This window comes from Ranitomeya imitator, chromosome 2, assembly GCF_032444005.1.
Source record: "Ranitomeya imitator isolate aRanImi1 chromosome 2, aRanImi1.pri, whole genome shotgun sequence".
Classification (NCBI taxonomy): Eukaryota; Metazoa; Chordata; class Amphibia; order Anura; family Dendrobatidae; genus Ranitomeya; species Ranitomeya imitator.
This window is the reverse complement of record NC_091283.1, coordinates 439530670-439554769: the sequence shown is the minus strand read 5'-3', so window position 1 is coordinate 439554769 and position 24100 is coordinate 439530670. Positions and strand designations below refer to the sequence as shown.

Here is a 24100-nt window from a genome sequence, read left to right as displayed (position 1 = left end):
CATGCTGGTATAACCTGGGTATATTCTGTATATAATTATATATGTACAGCTGGTATAAGTTATACATCTTCTTATAGTGATATGGAGCATGCTGGTATAACCTGGGTATGTTCTGTATATAATTATATATGCACAGCTGGTATAAGTTATACATCTTCTGTATATAGTGATATGGAACATGCTGGTATAACCTGGGTATATTCTGTATATAATTATATATGTACAGCTGGTATAAGTTAAACATCTTCTGTATATAGTGAAATGGAACATGCTGGTATAACCTGGGTATATTCTGTATATAATTATATATGTACAGCTGGTATAAGTTATATATCTTCTGTATATAGTGATATGGAGCATGCTGGTATAACCTGGGCATCTCCTGTATATAATTATATATGTACAGCTGGTATAAGTTATACATCTTCTGTATATAGTGATATGGAACATGCTGGTATAACCTGGGTATATTCTGTATATAATTATATATGTACAGCTGGTATAAGTTATATATCGTCTGTATATAGTGATATGGAGCATGCTGGTATAACCTGGGAATCTCCTGTATATAATTATATATGTACAGCTGATATAAGTTAAACATCTTCTGTATATAGTGAAATGGAGCAAGCTGGTATAACCTGAGTATCTTCTGTATATAATTATGTATGTACAGCTGGTATAAGTTATACATCTTCTGTATATAGTGATATGGAGCATGCTGGTATAACCTGGGCATATTCTGTATATAATTATATATGTACAGCTGGTATAAGTTATACATCTTCTGTATATAGTGATATGGAACATGCTGGTATAACCTGGGTATATTCTGTATATAATTATATATGTACAGCTGGTATAAGTTATATATCGTCTGTATATAGTGATATGGAGCATGCTGGTATAACCTGGGAATCTCCTGTATATAATTATATATGTACAGCTGATATAAGTTAAACATCTTCTGTATATAGTGAAATGGAGCAAGCTGGTATAACCTGAGTATCTTCTGTATATAATTATGTATGTACAGCTGGTATAAGTTATACATCTTCTGTATATAGTGATATGGAGCATGCTGGTATAACCTGGGCATATTCTGTATATAATTATATATGTACAGCTGGTATAAGATATACATCTTCTGTATATAGTGATATGGAGCATGCTGATATAACCTGGGTATATTCTGTATATAATTATATATGTACAGCTGGTATAAGTTATACATCTTCTGTATATAGTGATATGGAGCATGCTGGTATAACCTGGGTATTTCCTGTATATAATTATATATGTACAGCTGGTATAACCTGGGCATCTCCTGTATATAATTATATATGTACAGCTGGTATAAGTTATACATCTTCTGTATATAGTGAAATGGAGCAAGCTGGTATAACCTGAGTATCTTCTGTATGTAATTATATATGTACAGCTGGTATAAGTTATACATCTTCTGTATATAGTGATATGGAGCATGCTGGTATAACCTGGGTATATTCTGTATATAATTATATATGTACAGCTGGTATAAGTTATACATCTTCTGTATATAGTGATATGGAGCATGCTGGTATAACCTGGGTATATTCTGTATATAATTATATATGTACAGCTGGTATAAGTTATACATCTTCTTATAGTGATATGGAGCATGCTGGTATAACCTGGGCATCTCCTGTATATAATGGGTGCAGGATTCGGAATCACTTTTTGAGTTTCGTTATGGCCCTGGGCATCTCCTGTATATAATTATATATGCACAGCTGGTATAAGTTATACATCTTCTGTATATAGTGATATGGAACATGCTGGTATAACCTGGGTATATTCTGTATATAATTTTATATGTACAGCTGGTATAAGTTATACATCTTCTGTATATAGTGATATGGAGCATGCTGGTATAACCTGGGTATATTCTGTATATAATTTTATATGTACAGCTGGTATAAGTTATACATCTTCTGTATATAGTGATATGGAGCATGCTGGTATAACCTGGGTATATTCTGTATATAATTGTATATGTACAGCTGGTATAAGTTATACATCTTCTGTATATAGTGATATGGAGCATGCTGGTATAACCTGGGTATATTCTGTATATAATTGTATATGTACAGCTGGTATAAGTTATACATCGTCTGTATATAGTGATATGGAGCATGCTGGTATAACCTGAGTATCTTCTGTATATAATTATATATGGACAGCTGGTATAAGTTATACATCTATTGTATATAGTGATATGGAGCATGCTTGTATAACCTGGGTATATTCTGTATATAATTATATATGTACAGCTGGTATAAGTTATACATCTTCTGTATATAGTGATATGGAGCATGCTGGTATAACCTGGGTATATTTTGTATATAATTATATATACTACACAAAAACCCAGACTCATAATGTAAGGTGGCCAGGAACAATGTCCAGGCCCCTTAAAATACCTACTCCAAATGAACCAAATGCGCCCAATCCAGGGACCCCTATTACATGGTAAGATCCGGGTATGTTTTGTGTCTGGGGGGAGACTTTCACGCCGGCTGGCAATTTACTACTATTTTCCCCTGAGACATCTCTCACATCTTAGCCTCACTATGGTTCATGATAGTCTGATCTGGAGCAAAGCTATTTTAGCGTCAGTGACACTGATTATTGATATGGGTGGATCTGACATTATTGTCCTGTTGTGAGGTGGTGTGGGTGTCACGGATCTTCTTATATTGGCATCAATTTATAATAACAAGGCACAACTGTTATACCTATGCTATATATATACTATATGAATTGATGTTATTTTTGTCTGGGTTTTCCCGGTGTTTTTTATTGGTGTCTTTTAGTGTGTAGTTTTTAATGTGTTTCCCTTTAATAAAATTTATATTTTCCTATATACTCCTGTGGTTCTCCTATGTTTGTATATAATTATATATGTACAGCTGGTATAAGTTATACATCTTCTGTATATAGTGATATGGAGCATGCTGGTATAATCTGGGTATCTCCGGTATGTACAGCTGGTATTAGTTATACATCTTCTGTATATAGTGATATGGAGCATGCTGGTATAACCTGGGCATCTCCTGTATATAATTATATATGTACAGCTGGTATAAGTTATACATCTTCTGTATATAGTGGTATGGAGCATGCTGGTATAATCTGGGCATTTCCTGTATATAATTATATATGTACAGCTGGTATAAGTTATACATCTTCTGTATATAGTGATATGGAGCATGCTGGTATAACCTGGGTATCTCCTGTGGATAATTATATATGTACAGCTGGCATAAGTTATAAATCGTCTGTATATAGTGATATGGAGCATGCTGGTATAACCTGAACATTGATTCATTGTTTTGTCTTATAGATTCTGAAGATTGTGAATGAGATTCTGCAGATGCAAGCGAATGGTCAGACGTCTGTTGTGAAAACCTTTGTTAAAAAAAATGCTTTTTCTGATGTGGTCTTGGAAGGGCTCCTAGAACTTCTGGATAATCCATCCAACAAATGGGTGAAGTATGCCAAAGCATCATGGTTTATAAGATTAGTTGTGAGTGACCACCTCCATATCCGTGTAGCTATTACAGTTGTTTTTGAGAGAGGAGTTCAGCTTTTGTTCTTGTTATCCAAAAGCTAAAGGGGTTAAGACGGTCCAGCGCTGGTCCTAATCCCTCCATGAGATGGAAACCAGGAGACGTCATCATTATTTCCCAAATATTACTGCACTTTATCCCTTTATCTTATTCTGTGTCCAGTCGGAGGAGGGAGAACATATTGTAGAACATATTGTATAGGAATTGGTTTGATTACAGCACTCCCTGTTACATAGTTGCGCTCTCATCCCGTCACTTCTGGTTTAGGATGTCTGGATGTTAATACCACGTAATTACAGGCCAGGAAACAAGATACAAACTCAGCTGCCGGAAGATCCTTCCCCCCCAACAATGAAAACAGTGTGTAAAATATTCATGGGGTTTTTGTTTCTCTGGGCAAAAAACAGTCCTGGAATTAATGAGGTGCTGGAGATGCAGAGCGGACACTGAGGACTCTAGAAATTACATTTGTCATGTTGTTAACTATATCGGAAATTGTAAGACGATTCCGGCTAATTATAAATCCAAGCCGTGTTACTGACCTCCAGCCTTCCGGTGCAGAACGCAAAAGTAGATTTTTATTTTTCAATATTTTTGAAAAGTTTACATCTTTCTTTTCTTCTATTTATTTTGGTGTGAATACTGCTTTTAATTATTGCAGTCTTTGAAATATATGATAGGATGAATTTTGGGTTTACAGTATTATCCCAATAGGATATTTTATTGCTTTAATTCATTTGTCTTTTGAGACCTCAAGATTAATATTTAGATTCATTTGGTGGCAGGTAAACGTGAGTACAATACTTCTGTCTGAAAGATGTCTTAAGGCATTGAGGGGTAGTTTAATCAACAGTAAATTTAAATGGAAAACTAATTTTGTGAGTTTTAACTTCTTTCAGTGACCATGGTGGGCTTCCCTTACTTCATCCCCTTACCAACATATCATTTACAGTCATATGCCAGCTCCCTGACTTTGATTCGGCCTCAGGAACAGAGCCTGCATCTTTGCTGACAGATGATGGCTGTGATTGTCAGCCACCATTTACCTTTAATTGCTGGGAGTGGCGGGCGCCGATGAATCGCCACGACGGCCGGTGGTCTGCTGAATACCCCGGTAACTTTCATGATGTTACTCCTGTGAATGTCAGCTTCTGGCTGGTGTTCATAGTGTCTGAGTCGGCGTCCACCAAGCTGGGGCATAATGGCGGCCGATGGTCGGTGAGTCTTCCTGATCAGGATAAAAAGGGAGAAGTTCTGGAATTGACGCAGGATCTGTCTGTCTTAATAAGAAATGCCCAGGAAAAAAACCTGCTTTTACTGGAGCAGTTGTGATGATGATGAAGATTATTACTGATCTCCACAGTTATTCAGTAGATAGAGCCAGCAGCCCTTTATGGTGTGATGAATAGAGATGAGCGGTCTTCTAGTCGAACTGTTCGCCAATTTTTAAATTCGAGCTGTTTTGGGAGGTGTTCGAGTCTTTCGACGAACCCGAACAATTTGCTTAAAATTCGGCTGTCCGAGTTTCTGTTCGATAACTGTTCGTTCACCAAAAGCCTCGCTTGATTTGCACATTGAAACTGTTTATCATTGTTAATAGACTGGTTAAGTGTATAGAGGGCGGGGGGGGGGGGGGGGAAAGGCGCGGGGGATAGATCTGTGCTGAAATAACGCCGACCTCCATTTTTTTTTCTTTCCCACATTTACAGTGGGGCGGTGCAGTCTCTCAGCCTATCAGCAGTGCGCACACACACAGCAATGTGCATGTGATACACACAAGCAAGGGCATGTGTCATTGGCTGTGTATGTCACATGTCCTCCTTGCCCTATAAGAACCAGCCATTTGCCCCGTTGCCACCATTTCCTCACTGCTGCAGCTTAGTGTTAGATGGCACCGCTGCTGCTCTGGGCGCTATACAGACTTAGAGTGTTTTTTTGGTGCGAATTGTCAGAGAGATAGGATTAGGGAGTCGGGAGGATTTGGGACTAGTTGTAATATCAGCCCTTTTCAGGGTAGGTTACAGCAGTTCATAGCACTGTTTGCCAGGCAGGTCTGTGCCAGTGCTGTGCAAGTGTTTGTCACAACATTTGGTGTAATCTAGCTCAGCCAATCCTTTTGGGCTAGTAGCATTGTCTGATAGTTATCTGAGTAGCCCACCTGTGAAGCTAGCTACACCGCCGATGTATCTCAATTTTTACTGCATCTAACCCAGTTAATAGTTTAGGGCCTAGGAGCAGTGTCTGCACGTCAGCAGAGTAGCCTGCCTGTGAAACAAACTACACCGCCTGTGTATCTCTATCTTCACTGCATCTAATCCAGTTAATAGTTTAGGGCCTAGGAGCGGTATCTGCACGTCAGCAGAGTAGCCCGCCAGTGAAACTAACTACACCGCCTGTGTATCTCTATTTTCACTGCATCTAATCCAGTTAATAGTTTTGGGCCTAGGAGCAGTGTCTGCACGTCAGCAGAGTAGCTCGCCTGTGAAACTAACTACACCGCCTGTGTATCTCTATTTTCACTGCATCTAATCCAGTTAATAGTTTTGGGCCTAGGAGCAGTGTCTGCACGTCAGCAGAGTAGCTCGCCTGTGAAACTAACTACACCGCCTGTGTATCTCTATTTTTACTGCATCTAATCCAATTGATAGTTTAGGGCCTAGGAGCAGTGTCTGCACGTCAGCAGAGTAGCTCGCTTGTGAAACTAACTACACCGCCTGTGTATCTCTATTTTTACTGCATCTAATCCAATTGATAGTTTAGGGCCTAGGAGCAGTGTCTGCACGTCAGGAGAGTAGTTCGCTTGTGAAACTAACTACACCGCCTGTGTATCTCAATTTTCACCGCATCTAATCCAGTTAATAATTTTGGGCCTAGGAGCAGTGTCTGCACGTCAGCAGAGTAGCCCGCCTGTGAAACTAACTACACCGCCTGTGTATCTCAATTTTCACTGCATCTAATCCAGTTAATAGTTTAGGGCCTAGGAGCAGTGTTTGCACGTTAGCAGAGTAGCCTTCCTGTGAAACTAACTACACCGCCTGTGTATTTCAATTTTCACCGCATCTAATCCAGTTAGTAATTTTGGGCCTAGGAGCAGTGTCTGCACGTCAGCAGAGTAGCCCGCCTGTGAAACTAACTACACCGCCTGTGTATCTCTATCTTCACTGCATCTAATCCAGTTAATAGTTTAGGGCCTAGGAGCGGTATCTGCACGTCAGCAGAGTAGCCCGCCAGTGAAACTAACTACACCGCCTGTGTATCTCTATTTTCACTGCATCTAATCCAGTTAATAGTTTTGGGCCTAGGAGCAGTGTCTGCACGTCAGCAGAGTAGCTCGCCTGTGAAACTAACTACACCGCCTGTGTATCTCTATTTTCACTGCATCTAATCCAGTTAATAGTTTTGGGCCTAGGAGCAGTTTCTGCACGTCAGCAGAGTAGCTCGCCTGTGAAACTAACTACACCGCCTGTGTATCTCTATTTTTACTGCATCTAATCCAATTGATAGTTTAGGGCCTAGGAGCAGTGTCTGCACGTCAGCAGAGTAGCTCGCTTGTGAAACTAACTACACCGCCTGTGTATCTCAATTTTCACCGCATCTAATCCAGTTAATAATTTTGGGCCTAGGAGCAGTGTCTGCACGTCAGCAGAGTAGCCCGCCTGTGAAACTAACTACACCGCCTGTGTATCTCAATTTTCACTGCATCTAATCCAGTTAATAGTTTAGGGCCTAGGAGCAGTGTTTGCACGTTAGCAGAGTAGCCTACCTGTGAAACTAACTACACTGCCTGTGTATCTCTATTTTTACTGCATCTAATCCAGTTAATAGTTTTGGGCCTAGGAGCATTGTCTACACATCAGCAGAGTAGCCCGCCTGTGAAACTAACTACACCGCCTGTGTATCTCAATTTTCACTACATCTAATCCACTTAATAGTTTAGGGCCTAGGACCAGTGTCTGCACGTCAGCAGAGTAGCCCACCTGTGAAACTAACTACACCGCCTGTGTATCTCTATTTTTACTGCATCTAATCCAGTTAATAGTTTAGGGCCTAGGAGCAGTGTCTGCACGTCAGCAGAGTAGCTCGCCTGTGAAACTAACTACACCGCCTGTGTATCTCAATTTTCACTACATCTAATCCACTTAATAGTTTAGGGCCTAGGAGCAGTGTCTGCACATCAGCAGAGTAGCCCGCCTGTGAAACTAACTACACCGCCTGTGTATCTCTATTTTTACTGCACCTAATCCAGTTAATAGTTTAGGGCCTAGGAGCAGTGTCTACACTATGATGATCCACCCATGGCTCAATGGTTCAAAACATCAGTAGCAGGGTCCTGACAAAGAATAAATGTTTTAACACCGTAGGTTCAAGCACTCCCCCAGCTTGCAAAAGTTATTCATTTGCTTAACTACTCTTTTTAATGTGTTTTTTTTTATTTAGATTTTTACATGTATGAGCAATGGTTTTAAATGCTATACTCAATTATATTTTATGATTGTTTCGTGTGTTTTATGATGTACGTATATGTTTGAATACGTGTTTAAGTCAGATTCCCCACCCACTGGGTGCGGTGTTTTTTTTGAAAGGAGGCATCTCCATGTGCCTTCTTTTGCTATAAATACAAGACCCTGTATGTGTATGTGTATAGACTGTCCTGAGGAAGTTGTGTGATCACTACGAAACGCGTAGAAATAAAGTCTATTCTCTATTATATCTATTTGGACATCTCTGGTACATTATCCTGACAGGTGAGCAGCGCAGTCTGATGCCCCATTCTCTTTACCTAACAAAGGACTTTCCCTCCTAATTAGCAACTCCCCTACTCCACCTACCCTACCCTGTCCCACCACCCATTCCTGTCCAGCCTGGGAGGAGGCCTTCCTCCCTAAGGGTACGCCCAGGTGCCCTGACTGAACTGGTGTGTGTTGGATGTGAGTGTTAGAGTCCTGTGTAGTGCTCCCTCCTTACCTGTGAGTGGGACACCACACCTCTGGGTGAGGTGCAGTACCTCTATTGCGACTGGACCCCAGGGGTGCCACACTTTCATATTGTGTTCTCCCTCCGCAAAACAGGGTCTGGACGCATGTTCTTATGGGGCCATAGACTGTAATGAACGTGCACTCTACAGTGCATAATTTTTGAGAGTGTACGGCTACAGGAGGCGACCACTGAGATGTAGTAGTATTTCCCTTCTGTAGGTGTACACTCCCAAAAGGAGTGCACAGCAGAGCACATGTTCGCTCTGCCATCACTAACAACTAGGGTTGAGCGAAACGGGTCGAAATTGTTCAAAAGTCGCCGACTTTTGGCAAGGTCGGGTTTCATGAAACCCGACCCGACCCCAGTGGGGGGTCGGCCATGAAGTCGGCGATCTTTTGAATCTGGAATCGGAATTCCGATCCCGATTCCCGATATGTTTAGGATATCGGGAATTGGTATCGGAATTCAGATTAAAGTGTAAAATATAGAATTAAAATAAAAAATATTGCAATACTTACCCTCTGACGCGCCCTGGTACTAACCGGCAGCCTTCCTCCTTCGAATCCGCGCTTCTAGGACCTTGCCGTGACGTCGCGGTGACGTCGCGGCTTGTGATTGGCCGCGCGGCCGCCCATGTGACCGCTCGCGCGGCCAATCACAAGCCGCGACGTCACCCGCGACGTCACCGAAGGTCCTGGAAGGGCTGATTCTTAGGAAGGAAGGCTGTCGGAAGGAAGCAGGGCGCTTCCGAGGGTGAGTATATACCTAATAGGAATATACTCACCCTCGGAAGCGCCCTGCTTCCTTCCGACAGCCTTCCTTCCTAAGAATCAGCCCTTCCAGGACCTTCGGTGACGTCGCGGGTGACGTCGCGGCTTGTGATTGGCCGCGCGAGCGGTCACATGGGCGGCCGCGCGGCCAATCACAAGCCGCGACGTCACCCGCGACGTCACCGAAGGTCCTGGAAGGCTGATTCTAAGGAAGGAAGGTTCCCGGTTAGTACCAGGGCGCATCAGAGGGTAAGTATAAGGATATTTTTTATTTTAATTCTATATTTTACACTTAAATATGGATCCCAGGGCCTGAAGGAGAGTTTCCGCTCCTTCAGACCCTGGGAACCATGGAAACCCAATGCACTGCATTGGGTTTCGAGTTTCGGCCGACCCCGACCCCGACTTTTTTATAGGATCGGCCGATTTCACTCGACCCGACTTTTCCAAAAGTCGGGTTTCGTGAAACCCGACCCGATCCTATAAAAGTGAATGTCGCTCAACCCTACTAACAACGTCTATGGCCCCATCGGCGCAAGCATCTGAACCATGTTTTGCAAGGGATTTTGCACGAATGCCCCCACGGGGACACAGGACGCAGTGTGAAACCACAAGAGGTTAATATGCTTTTTCATTCTGTATTTTGGGATAAAAAATAAATCCCCTGCAAAGACAAAGAATTACATGATACAATTTTATCTTTTGTGTTTGGTTTTGATAGCATTAGTAAACTCCTATGCTCCCCCTAGAGGTGACTGCAAATAGATCTATAAAAGGAATTGAGAGTTTTGTATTGGAATACAATTTCTCACCTCTATAATGATATATATTAAAAAAAAATATTTAGACATGATGTAATATTAAAAAAATAGAGATAAATAGAAAATGATATGTGTATGTTTGGTTTGTAAAGGGTTTCTATGTTTTCTTTCTACTTTGGACTAAACTCTGAGCCATTGGGTGATGAGCGTTGGATTTATATTATTTTCAATAACAAATAAAATAGCAGCTGAATCAGTTTCTTCACCCCAGGACGAAGAGAAAACCTGAACAATAACTGTAGAAAAAAATTGCAACTATATTACAATGATTTTTTAAACAATTAACAGCATTAGAAAACTTTATAGTAGCAAAATTCCCTTCTGCCTCATACTTCAGTAATATATTAGATTAAAAAGAAAAAAAACATATAAACCTTTGGGGGAAAATGTGTTATTCTGTGTGGTGCCTGGTACTGTGTAAATAAAATATTTTCCTGCATTGTTTTACAGATATTTGGTAAAAGTGAAGAGAGATGAACTTATATTTTACTGTGCCCAGAAGCTATCTCCAGAAAAAATTAGTGTCAAGCTATCTGATTGTGAAGTGTGTGCCGGAACATACAACTCCATGCCTACATTCTCCATCCACAGCACTGGAAATACATATATGTAAGAGGAAAATCATTGCAAAACAACTACAGTACTGCCCGTGTGTACAAGAATATAACTACTATAATACTACCTCTATGAACAAGAATATAACTGCTATAATACTGCTCCTACGTACAAGAATATAACTACTATAATACTGCTCCCTATGTACAAGAATATAACTACTATGATACTGCTCCTATGTACAAGACTATAACTACTATAATACTGTCCCCTATGCACAAGAATATAACTACTATAATACTTCCCCTATGTGCAAGAATATAACTACTATAATACTGCTCCTACAGTATATACAAGAAAATAACTACTATAATACTGTCCCCTGTGCACAAGACTATAACTACTATAATGCTGCTCCTATGTACAAGACTATAACTACTATAATACTGTCCCCTATGCACAAGAATATAACTACCATAATACTTCCCCTATGTGCAAGAATATAACTACTATAATACTGCTCCCATGTACAAGAATTTAACTATTATAATACTGCTCTTATGTACAATAACTACTATAATACTGCTCTTATGTACAATAACTACTATAATACTGCCCCCTATGTACAGGAATGTAAGTACTATTACAGTGTTCCTGTGTACAAGAAAATAACTACTATAATACTGTCCCCTATGCACAAGACTATAACTACTATAATGCTGCTCCTACGTACAAGAATATAACTACTATAATACTGCTCCTATATACAAGAATATAACTACTAAAATACTGTCCCCTATGCACAAGAATATAACTACTATAATACTTCCCCTATGTAGAAGAATATAACTACTATAATATTGCTCCTATGCACAAGAATATAACTATTATAATACTGCCCTTATGTACAAGAACATAACTACTATAATACTGGCCCCGGTGTACAAGGAAAAAAACTACTTTTATACTGCTCCTATGTAGAAGAACACAACTACTATAATACTGCCCCTGGGGTGTCCAGGATTGGCGTGACTGCGGGCTTCTGAATCCTCACTGCAAGCGCATCATGCATGCTGTCAAGATTCTCCAGTGCGAGTGGATGGCCTCATGACTGCAATTATCTGATTTGCATACATGTAGTCACATGCCGACTAGACGCTCTCAGTTTCTCTCAATTCACTTGTATATAAAGTGACTGCAAACTTTAATCCCAAACCTGAACACCCCTTTTAAGCTGCTTCTCCTTCCTTCCACCATGCTTTACAATGCAGCTCAGTTTGCACAGATTGGCCCAGTAGGATGTTAGTTCATGTAGCAGAACCAGAACTAAACCACCAATAGAATGACGGGAGAAGCCTCGGCACAGAGGAGGAAACATCTTTTTTAATTGCATTAAATCAAAGGTGTTGATGCTAATCGCCTTATTTATATACCTTATGTCAAATCCAGTCATTTTATTTGTTGCAAACTTGAAATTCTCAAGATCAATCTGAGATTATCCATTAATGTTGGAGTTCAGATAATGCTGTGTGTGTGTAAAGTTTAAAAAGTCCAGCAAAGGTCTAATAATCAGGAGCATTTAGCATAGGGCTGAGACCTTTCATCTGCGGCAGATCCCTCTGCAGTATCCAGGGGACGTGCATAGTCTTTCCCTTGCAGAACAGCTCAATGCACAAAGCAGAGCTAAATCCTAACAAACCTTGGACTCCCCGGCTGCCACTATGTCAGCAATTAGCGCTGCCTGAAAAGGTCAGACCCAGAGCTGATGTGCATTCACTTTTAATAGATACGCTGCAACGTTTCATGCGCTGATACATTGTAGCAGATTGTTCTCGCCCCATATCCCCTCCACAGGATAATGAAATGCCACAATTAAGTTGCTGGAAAATATTCACATCAATATAACATTTTCCTTCTTTTATCAAGAGTTAAATAACTCAAAAATAAAAACACTTTCTAGTTGAAGAAAATTCAGAAAAAAATAATTTTCATATAATTTAATTAAATCTTTGAAGCCAAATGTGGGATAATAGACCCAAGGCCGAATCATGAAGCCTGGCGTTGTTGTTGAAGTACATTTCTGCCATAATTTGAGCCACCAAGGTGGCGTTAATTTGGATGAATTTGAAGGTCCGGCAACACCATGCCGCCCCTTTCCCCCACCCCCTTCTAGTAAAACTGGAGTAAAATGTTAAAAGCTGTAAAACTTTTGTGATACTGTTATGTCCAGAAATATTTGGACAGTGACACAAGTTTTGGCATTTTAGATTTTTAGCAAAACACATTCAGGATCTATAATCAATATAAGCTTCACATCGTAATTGGAGTAAGGGTTTATTATTTACACCTTTTTAATATGAAGCTGCCTCTTTCTAAAAGGACCAGAATTAATTAGACAATTATCTCAAAAGCTTTTTAATGGGCTACATGGGCTTTCCCTTTAGTTAATCCATCATCAATTAAGCAGGTATGGTCTCCAGCTGATTCCAGGTGTGGCATTTGCATTTGGAAACTGTTGCTGTGAACTTACAACATGCGGTCGAAGGAACTCTTAATGGAAGAAAGCAGACTATCATTGGGCTTAAAATAAAGAAGAAATCCATCGGAGAGATAGGAGAAATGCTAGGAGTGACCAAATCAACAGTTTGGTACATCCTGCAAAAGAAAGAAAAAGAGAGCACTGGTGAGCTTGGGAACTCAAAAGGGCCTGGACATCCGTGGAAGACAACACTGGTAAATGATCTTTCCATGGTGAAGAAAAACCCCTTCACAACATCCACTCTAGGGAAGAACAACTCACCAGGAAGTAGATGTTTCAGTCGTTTCATATAAATCAAAAGTAGAGGCGTGCAGAGCCCAAATCACAAAGTCTCAGTCACTGTCCAAATATTTCTGAGCATAACTGTACATCAAGATACATTTCAAATTGTTTTGCATTGTAATTCTGTCAAAAAACACCTTCATAAATCAGGCCTCAAGCATTATATAGTGAAAGGAGCAGGGTCCTCAGCAAAGTCATATATTGAGGATAATGGAGCCGATGAATTATAAAATGGTGTCTTCTAGAAGAAGGCGGTTAATGCCTGTACTAAGATACATACATGAATTTCCCATCTGAACCTTTGCTACAGTTGCATCCGGTCAAGACAATATTTTGTGAGGCATCAGCCTGGTATCTTGACTGATACATCCTTTCTACACTGAATGAAAACAAGACCACTAAGGGCCCAATATACAGTAAGGTGCTGCAAAGACTAATCCCCATGTGGATGTCTGAATATAAGTGCACCTCAAGGACACTCCCGGTATAATACTATAAACCAAATGAGACAAAATAGGAGTAAAAAACGTCCAAATAGAAAAGAGTAAATTTATTTATAAACAAAGAAACAGTACAATGGACTGGGATCAGGTAGTGAAAGCTACTAATGTCCAGACACACAGAAACATAAATGGGCAGGTACATAAAATGCTTTGTGCATACTGTAGGTAAGGGAATCAAAAAATACAGGGCATGAGCCGTATAACACCGCAGCAGCGGTGGAACTAATGTGCGCACAATAAATAGAGCCCCCGTTCCCTCATCTTAGCCTTGCTTACCCATAATGTGACTGAGGCCGGACATGCGCCACGCCAGCACCGACGCGCGTTTCGCTCAGCTTTTTCAAGGTGCGGTGGTGTGCTATGAAATGGGCCGCATATAAATACCTCCTCTCCAGGTGTCCATAATTGCGGCGCATGTAACCGGAAACCCGCGCCGGGCATTGCATCACTTCCGGCGTGGGTTTCCGGCACAGTATGTGATTCCTGGTCCTGATTTGGAATCACATACTGTGCACTACCTCATCATTATAAATTATATTATGGTGTATTATTAGTGTTATGCTATTGTAACTGTTCTTATATATGTCTTTGTATAAATTGTCACTTGTATGTCTGTGATGTTATCCATTTGTACATTCTCTGATTTATCGGCACTTTATTGCACTATTCTCACTTTATTACCGTGGTATACGTACCCGGCTTTATCACTCTGGTGTCCTGTGTGCGCATGTCTCCGGATTGCGCGATCCGGGGCATCGCTGAAGGCGCTGGGCGGTGACGTGTGCGTGTCAGCATTTCTGCGGGCGACGGCCCAGCTGGCACGCAGTCGTCATCATGCCCTGCCGGAAGTGTTCTGTGTGTCTGGACATTAGTAGCCTTCACTACCTGATTCCAGTCCGTTGTACTGTTTCTTTGTTTATAAATAAATTTACTCTTTTCTATTTGGACGTTTTTACTCCTATTTTGTCTCATTTGGTTTATATCCTTTCTACACTGAAACATTGCAGCACCAACAGGAGCAGCACAGCAGTGTACAGCTGAGGTAGTCACTAGTGATGAGCGAAATTGTTCGGAAAACGATCGCCAAACAAAGATTCAGCACGAATATGGCACATTTGGATTCGTGATCGGAAACGAAAGCAACATTTTATGACATCGTAACAAATCGGTAACATTCGGTAAAAAATGGGCAAAAATATTTGTGTTGCCACAAAAGTATTTTCAGCACTTTGGCTACGATAATGGTGGTGTATCATGAGTGTTTGGCACGTGATTGATGAGGGGAGGGGGTTTGCAGCGCTCAGAGGCACGGTGTTCTTCTAAACTGTAATTTTTCTCCTTTTCTTAACTTTGAGTGCACATTGCGGCTAGACCAATCAGGGCACAGGAAACATCCACAATGTTCTGACACATCAGCTTGTCATTTGCTGCTAAAAATCACATGTGCCTCTCCATGTAAGGAGCGGACATCTTGTTTTAGCGCCATTTTGTCAGTGTAACAGCGCAGAGAGAGGCTGCTCCTGATGCTGGCGCTGTTAGCACCTAGATTTTAGGTAGCTAGCTAGGCGGTTGTTTCTTACTCAGATAGTGTAGCTAGATAGTGTCCTGTGTGGCTGTGAAATCCACCTTCCAGCAATATATATATTTTTTACCATTACTAAGACAAAGCCAGCAAGGCACATTTCATACAAGTGTGTTGTGCATTGCTTCTATTGTGCTCCACGCACGAATATAGCGTTCTAAATAATATTTTTTTCACTAGCTAAATGTGAAACAGCCTGCTGTATCCCAGATTTTAGCTAGCTAGCTAGGCCGTTGTATAGCAGCCAGATAGTATAACTAGGTAGTGTCCAGTGTGGCTATAAAATTTACCTTCCAGCACTTTTTTTGGCCATTACTGAGGTCCACAGACAAAGCCAGCAGGGCACATTTCATACAAGTGTGTTGGGCACTGCTTCTATTGTGCTCCATGCATGAGTAGACCGTTCTAAATCTTAATTTTTCACTAGATAAATGTGACACAGCATGCCATTTCCCATGTTGTCATTTAGTGGTGAGGTGACATAGTTTTATGATTTAAGCGGTTGTGCATGAAGAAATATTTTGAAGGGGCACTTGCTAGTGTGATTCACCATGCCATATCTCACTTTATTTAGTTGCGGTGAAATTCCACAGTGTGCATAGCTCATGCACATTTAAAAAAAAAAAATTTTCCTGTTGCTAAATGTGATACAACCCACCGTATTCCACGTTGTCATTTTGTGGCAGTAATATGAAGCTGTCTGCAGACCTCACGCACATTAAAAAAATATATTTTTTCTGTTGATAAACATGAAACAGCCTTCCGTATTACTTGTTGTCATGTTGTGGTGGTGATATGAAACAGTCTGCAGACCTAAGACACGTTAATTTTCTTTTCTGTTGCTAAACATGATACAGTCCTCTATATCCAACCTTGTCATTTAGCGGTGTTGAAATTGTTCTGTGTGCAGAGCTGTTGCACATTAAAATTGTTTTTTTTTTTTATGAACGTGATACAGCAGCCGAGATATAAGTTTGAAAGTGTTTTGAGCCTAACTTCTAGATTATGTGCATCTTTGGCAACCAATTTCCAACATGCATCTTTTATGCATAGCTTGAGACGCGCATCTGTTATACCTATCTTCTGACGAGCATCACATGCTCTCTGGTAATTGGTGTTGGGTAAAAGTCAAGGACTAATCGTTGTAGGCTGTATCCTGGATCTCATACCTCCCATAGCCGCCCTGTAATTGATCCTGTTGTACTTTCCCATTCCCGCCGTCATCATACCCCTTTTCCTGATAAGGTCATCTAAACAAAACGTCAGTCATATTTGTCTGGCAAACGTGCACCTTACCAGCAGCAACTGCAGAAAAAGAGGGCAATCCAACACCATGGATAATCTTCTAGATTATACAGGCTCATCCACACTAAAAATATATTTTTTTTATGTTACTAACGTGATACAGAAAGGAATATCAGTTTGAAATTTCTTGGAGCATGTAGTCAATGTTATACAGGCCTCATCGACAGGCCAAAAATAGATTTTTTTCTGTTACTAACAATACAGTAGGGAACATCTCACTTTCAAATTGTTTGTAGTATCTAGTCAATGTTAAACCGGCCTCACCCACAGTCCCCCAAATTTTGTCAATTAACGTCACACAGTAGGGGACATCTAATTAAACATTTCTTTAAAGTAAATCATCTTTATCATCCAGCCCTCATCCACACTTAAAGAATTCTTTCTTCTGTGAGTAACATAATTCATCAGGCCATATTTCACCTCATTTTGTGCCCGCTGAAATTCAGCTGTGTGCAGAGGTTGTGCAGAGTTAAAAAATCTGCACACTGCATACTATCTGAGCAACGTGACCGGGAAAAGCAAGGTTGTGGTGGAAGGGGGATTAGGCTTGGTCTTTGAGGTGTATGTGGGGTTGGTCTTAATATTTCTGAAAGCACTAGTGAACCAACAACGTGATGTGGCATCCTATTCACAGATAACTGACAATTTTTTTTTACTGAATGTTTAAGTATTTAGTGCGCTGTATTGTTCTCGCGTAATTGCAATATCTGATATCTTTAGTGTGGCTCCTGTGCCTGCTGTTGATGCTGCTACTGGAGATGTCAACACTAATTATTTTTGGAAATGTGAACACTGCGGGTTGGGTGCCCATCTGCTGGGTTGGGTATAGTGGAAGACCTGTTGGTCCCTATTATACTATTTCTACTGTGGTAAAATTGATGCCAGTTTGGTGGTGTCTGTCTGCCACTACTTTTTGGAAATGTGAACACTCCTGGTTGGGTGTCCATCTGCTTGGTTGGGTGAAGTGGAAGCCCTATTATACTATTTCTACTGTGGTGAAATTGATGTTACTTTGTTGGTACCTGCCAATACATTTTTATAAATGTGTAGACTCCTGCCTGGATCTCCTTCATGTGTGTTGCCTGTAGCAGTAGGCCTCAAGAACCGTCAGTCCTCCACTCTATTTGAGTCAACTACTCATGCTACTATCCTTACATTTTTCTGACAATAGTAATCTATGAAACTGATATATGTGCCACCTTAGTGTGGCTGAGCATCAATTTTATATATTTTATTTGTTTTATCACTTATATAGCGCCAATAATTCAACATTCATTTTACAGACATTACTTGCACTGGGACTCACAATCTAAATGTACTATCTGTATGTGTTTGTAGTCTGGGTAGAAAAATAATTACTGGTGGAAACTCTCGTAAATATGGGCGGAACATACAAACTTTTTGCAAATGCTGTCCTTGGTGGGGTTGAAATACAGGACTACAGCGCTGCAAGACTGCTATTGTTATCACTGTGATGCAAACTGTGTGTGCCTCACTGCTGTCTTGGGGAAAACCACTGCCAAGATTGTCTTCCAGCACGTTTTGATACTGCAACATGGGCATCTTTCCAGGGTATGAATCAACTGGCAAAATGTTCTTTGGTATTGTGGATAGAACACACTGGCAAGCCAGTAGTCTGCACTATTTTGAATCATAACTATATGGGTAACAATCATGTTGCAGGTAGTGCTGCAACAAGGCGCTCATGGGTCAGTCTCCTTCATAAGGCCCAACTCCACAGTGTGTTTGTAGGGAGGAGAGCCAAACTTGTGGTCTCTTGCGTGTCTGGGCCGGAACTGTCAGGGCTGTCACCATGGTTTCAGGGGGAAGAGATTTTGGACTGGAGCAGTTCAGGACACCTGAATGATGGAGGCGGGTCTGACATAAATAGCAGTCTTAGCGGGAAGATGGTACACTTGGCGGGGAACGAGCTTGTGAGTAGTGAGATGGCTGACTCCCTCTAGATGGACCCACGCCAGCTAGCTGTGCCAGTATCCCCAGCTAGCGATACTGCCGACACATACTACCCCCAGCCCAGAGAGACAACCGCATCGGGTAGTGACCAGGATAGATACATGCATATATGCAGGATACATGCATGCATACCTTGGCTCCACTCGCCAATGTGGAGGGACTACTTAGTTGCATTCTTGCTAAGGACCGGCCTGTGTCTGTGGCTGTGTCCGCTGGACTGTGTGCTTCCACTGTGGCCTTGTCTACTGAACTTTCCGCTTCTTCCACTGTGCCGCCGACCATCATCTCTACCCCACCATGTGCCCAGATCAGGAGATCACATGCCGAAGGACCCAGAGGATTCATCGTTGCAAGGAGACAGTGCATCGCCCTTCTGCGGGACTGGATCGGAGACATCTCGTGCCGCCTGCGGCGCCGCCGAGGGATCTTCCAGCCACCTTTCTCCAGCGCAAACAGACTGATAAGTTAACCTGTTATTTTCTTCTGCATTTGACTTTCCCTATCCTCAAGTTCACATCCTGTATCCCCTTGCTTGTACCATTACTCTTTAAATAAATATAAAGAACCTGTTAACCCTTGCTCTGCCTCCTGTGTGTCACTGCATCCTACGCACCATCGGACAAAAGAAAGAGGAAGCCCATGCATAAACATGTGCACACCTGCTACAAAAATATGAAAAAATATACAAATTTTATTAATGTAAACACCCAAAAACACAGAATATAAAACCAATTAAAAACAACAACCGTACACCCTTCCCCACATGGAGATGTACAATATAATGCCCTCTGTATACATACACATGAAACTGTAATGAAAAAGGAAATAACCCAATTTATGCTGCAATAAACAATTACATGTTACATATCCCCCAAAATAGCGGGATAGATGTACTATATTATACCAATGACCAGATACCTGGTCCTGTATCAGAGAACCAAATAAGGGCGTTCCCAAATTTGTTCAAAATGGCCACAGCACATGTAAATATGGGGAAATGTGTGAATAGGTTAAATCCCTGCTGGAGTCAGAGAAAAGAGTGTAGAGCTGCACCCAGAAATAGCCAAAACATGTGGGACATACCAATGGTGAAAATCAACGGTCCCTAAAAGTAGCAGATGGACTAGATACAAAAAGTGCAAACAAGCCTGTCCTGGGTGCAAATAGCTCATGGAACACAACCGCCCACCATAAAATAAACCTGCTGGTGTGCAGAGTAAGGCTGTGAAGATTCCGGCTCCAGTACCAGGGCTAAGAGGGAATGAGGGGAGAAAAAGGGTGTGGGTGAATCCCACGCGTATCGCCGCTCCTGGGCGGCTTCGTCACGGAAGATGTGTACCTGCTTAAGGGTGTCCGTTTTTCTTAACCATCTTGAGGGTACAAATCGTCTCCATGACTCCCTCATCCTAGATCTCTTGAGCTTTGTCCTGCATCACAATTATTTTCTTTTCGACAGGACATATTACAAACAAGCTGTGCGCCGACCTACGCAAATATTTTTCTCGGATGGTGGGAAGAGACTATTGTTTACCGCTCTCAGGGATTTCAGGACCATATCAAACACTGGTACCGGTTTTTGGATGATATCTTTTTTGTTTGGGTAGGTACGGAAACTGCCTGTATACAATTCCTTAGGGAATTGAATGATAATATGCTGAACATCTTCCTAACATATTCTTGTTCTTTGGATTCAGCAATATTTTTGGACCTCCGTATTCGGATCGATGGCAACAGATTGGTGACAGATCTATTCCGTAAACCCACAGCTACTAACAACCTCTTACAGCACCAAAGCTTTCATCCACTACATACTCGGAGGGGAATTCCAGTCGGACAATTCCTTCGGACCCGCCGTAACTGCACAACGGATGAGGATTTCCAGCAACAGGCGAAAGATTTAACTATGAGATTTCAACAGAGGGGATACCCTTGGAGGACGGTATCTAAGGCTTTCCAGAGGGCTAGAACCTTGAATCAAGCCTCTCTCTTGACAACACATCCTCCAAGAAACCACTGTGAGGTTCGTCACGGAATTCAGTACCAACTGGCACCAGGTGAGGCACATTCTTACGAAAAATTGGGACATCTTGACGTCGATGCCCAGACATCAACATGTGTGAGCCCCAGACCCTTGATGATGGCTAAAAGGGCCCCTAATCTACGTGACATACTAACAAAGAGCCATTTTTCACGACCAGTCACTAGATTGAATCGGGTATCCGCCTCAGGGGCTCATTCCCCTGCGGCGATTGTACAATTTGCCCGTATATGCCGGTCACAAAATATCGCTTTATTAGCCCCTTTGATGATCAGAATTATCTCCTCCATCATTATATCAATTGCAAAACAAGCTTTGTGGTGTATGCCATCATTTGCCCATGTCATAAAATTTATGTTGGGCAAACCTCACAAGAGCTTAAAAGACGTGCGCAAAAACATCTATCTACAATTAACCTGGCCCGCTCTGACTCTAAAAAGGGTAAAATTTTGACCCCTATAGCAGCCCACTATCTTCATTGTCAAGATGGTAAACCTGCTAACACACGTTTCTTCGGTCTGAAGAGGATTTTTAAAAATGAGAGAGGTGGTGATCGACACAGACTACTACTGCAGAATTAAGCCCATTGGATTTTTCGTCTCAAATCCATCTCGCCTACAGGCTTGAATGAGGAACTTGTATATACAGGTTTCCTGGGATGATTCCTATGATTATTATATCTTATAAGTCCAGGATTTAATGTATTCCAGTCAAATTCCTTTGGATATTGGGTTTGATCCAGTTACACCGGAACTGTCTTATGATGGACGCTTGCTCTGGAATTATTCGTGTGGACTACGAGAATTTCTTTTGAGGATACAGAAGAGACAATATGTTTATTGATATGGACCCTGGGACCTTTTGTGAGGGGGGCATGATGTTCTTAAAGACTGGGTGGATATGTATATATATACAGCTATCTCAATGGTCCAAAATTATTATTATTATTATTATTTTCAGGACCTATGGATGTCTTTATCATTATGTATAGACCGTCTGAGACTATTCCCCTATTAGTATGTAAGCGGTTTAGTGATTTGTAACCTTATATGCATAATTCTAGTTATCTGTAATCCCTATGATCTATATATTATTTTATGTATATGGTAATATATTGTATATTGCCTTTGGATACAGCATATCGCTACATATTATATTATTATGCATGCCTTTAGTGGGGTATATTTATATTTATATATTGTCTCATTGTCTGGGTATATTATACCGAATACCATGTTTTCCCTTAACATATGTATGTCCCTTATTTGGAACCAGTGTTTAAAACATTATACATCTTGTTTATTCTCACATGCCTCTGGGATTTTCCTTATACCTTCCTGTCTCTCTGAATCCCTTCTGCACATGCAGCCTTCCTTTATCCTGAGGGCGCATGCGCACCCTCCTCCAGATCTTGTGCGGTCGCACATAGCGCTCGTTCTGAGTGCTTATTTGACTTTGATCTCTTGCGCATACGTGGGCTTTCCAGCCTTAACTACGCCACTGCGCCTGCGTCCCTGGCTCCCATCCCCATTTCCGGTTCACCGGCGGCAATTAGAGACACCGGTATGCACTCTTCATAATCTTCTTATGAGGATTTTATTTATTTATTTATTTATTTTCCCCATAAGAAGGTGATATTTAATATTGTACACACTGTGAATTGGTTCTATTATTCCGGCTAATGTAACTTTTTGATACACCGATGTGGTTCTTTTTCCATGGACATGTCTTTCTCTTTTGCAGTTCACAGGGGGTTAATATAATGAATGTTCTGATTGCCCACCTGAGTTTTAATCTAAGCACTTGTTGTTTTAGTGTTCTGTGTTGTATAAAATGTTAATATGTGGTTCCATTTTCATGCCATGACTAAGACCTGATGGTCGAAACGCGTCGGCGTTGACCACCTGGGACCCCCATCTCTTTTTTGCAAATGTTTGCATTTTAAAGTGTTTCCAATGCTGGAGATTATTTTTTCTTTTTCATAAATAGCAATGAGTCTATACTTTAAGGGCAAACAAATGGTCAAATGGGAATACTCAATGAGAATGCTCTAATAGGACAAGGAGTCTGTACTGTGTGAGCAAACCAATGGTCAAAATGTAAAAGTGGTAAACACACTGATAAGACCAAATGAAGAGTGCAAAAAAATATAATCTGATCCTAAAAATAAGGAGTCAGAGAATGTCACACCAAATTAGAAGGTGAATCACTTCATGGAAAGGTCAAAGAAATAGTAAGACCTGCTGCCAGCATGATGTTAAGGGAGAGGAGGACCCCACGTGTATTGCTACCTTGCAGCGTGGCTTCTGAAGATTTGACCATTTGTTTGCCCTTACAGTATAGACTCATTGCTATTTATGGAACCATAAGCTTATTTACTGCTTACATGTACTTTTTGATTTTTTGTGTCTTTATTTGTTGTGTTCTGATGCAATTTAATCTGATGTGACCTCTTTGTCTTCCTCCTCCTCCTCTGCTGAGCTACTCAGCTGCATGCCTCTGGGTTTACACCAAGTGTGATCTACTACCTCATCATCATTCTTTCTGTTCTCCCACTCCTCGCCCTGAGAGTCACCCTCCTCATCTTCCTGCTCTGACAGCACAGTACAGTCCGAGGGCACCTCAAGTATCTGAGTCTTGTCTTGAATGGATCACCATCATCCAACGGGGTTAACGTCTGTTGACGAGGGTTTGGATTATGCTCGGACCCAACTTCATCCGACCCTGGATCAAACTGAGAAAAAAATTGGCCATCGGTGAGATGATTTCCTCCTCTTAACTCTGTGAATCTTTGGAATACACTTCCGATGCCCATGGCATACAATGTGTGAACAGATCTGCAGACTCAGCCATCTATGGTTCCCAACAGTCAGTTGGGCAGTTGGAGAGTTGTGACGTGAGGGAAAACGGGTACTTAGGGTGCCACCACTGGGGACTGTACTGTGTGTGATGTTAAGGTGGAGGAAGAGGAGCAGAGACCACATGATGCAGCGATTACCATCTACTGGAGGACATGCTCTTTCTGCCCCTCATCTACAAAGCATACTGCTGTATGGCTGCAAAAGAAAGGGAGTGGAGTCGCCTGTCCAGTAACAGTAGATGTAAAAATGCTGCGCAATTGCTCACTGCAGCAAAACAAACCG

The 24100-nt window shown here is 41.3% G+C and overlaps 1 protein-coding gene across 2 annotated transcripts in view; it reads left to right on the top strand.

Moving 5' to 3' along the window:
- LOC138664323 (formin-H-like) overlaps nt 1–24100 on the top strand; it is a 268459-nt gene that overhangs the window by 106584 nt on the left and 137775 nt on the right. Inside the window, exons 5-6 of one of the 2 annotated variants that reach the window (XM_069750930.1) lie at nt 3386–3534; nt 10630–10788. In XM_069750930.1, coding sequence (XP_069607031.1) covers nt 3386–3534; nt 10630–10788 — 308 coding nt within the window. The remainder of the gene's footprint in view (nt 1–3385; nt 3535–10629; nt 10789–24100) is intronic. The other variant, XM_069750931.1, reaches the window with a different exon arrangement.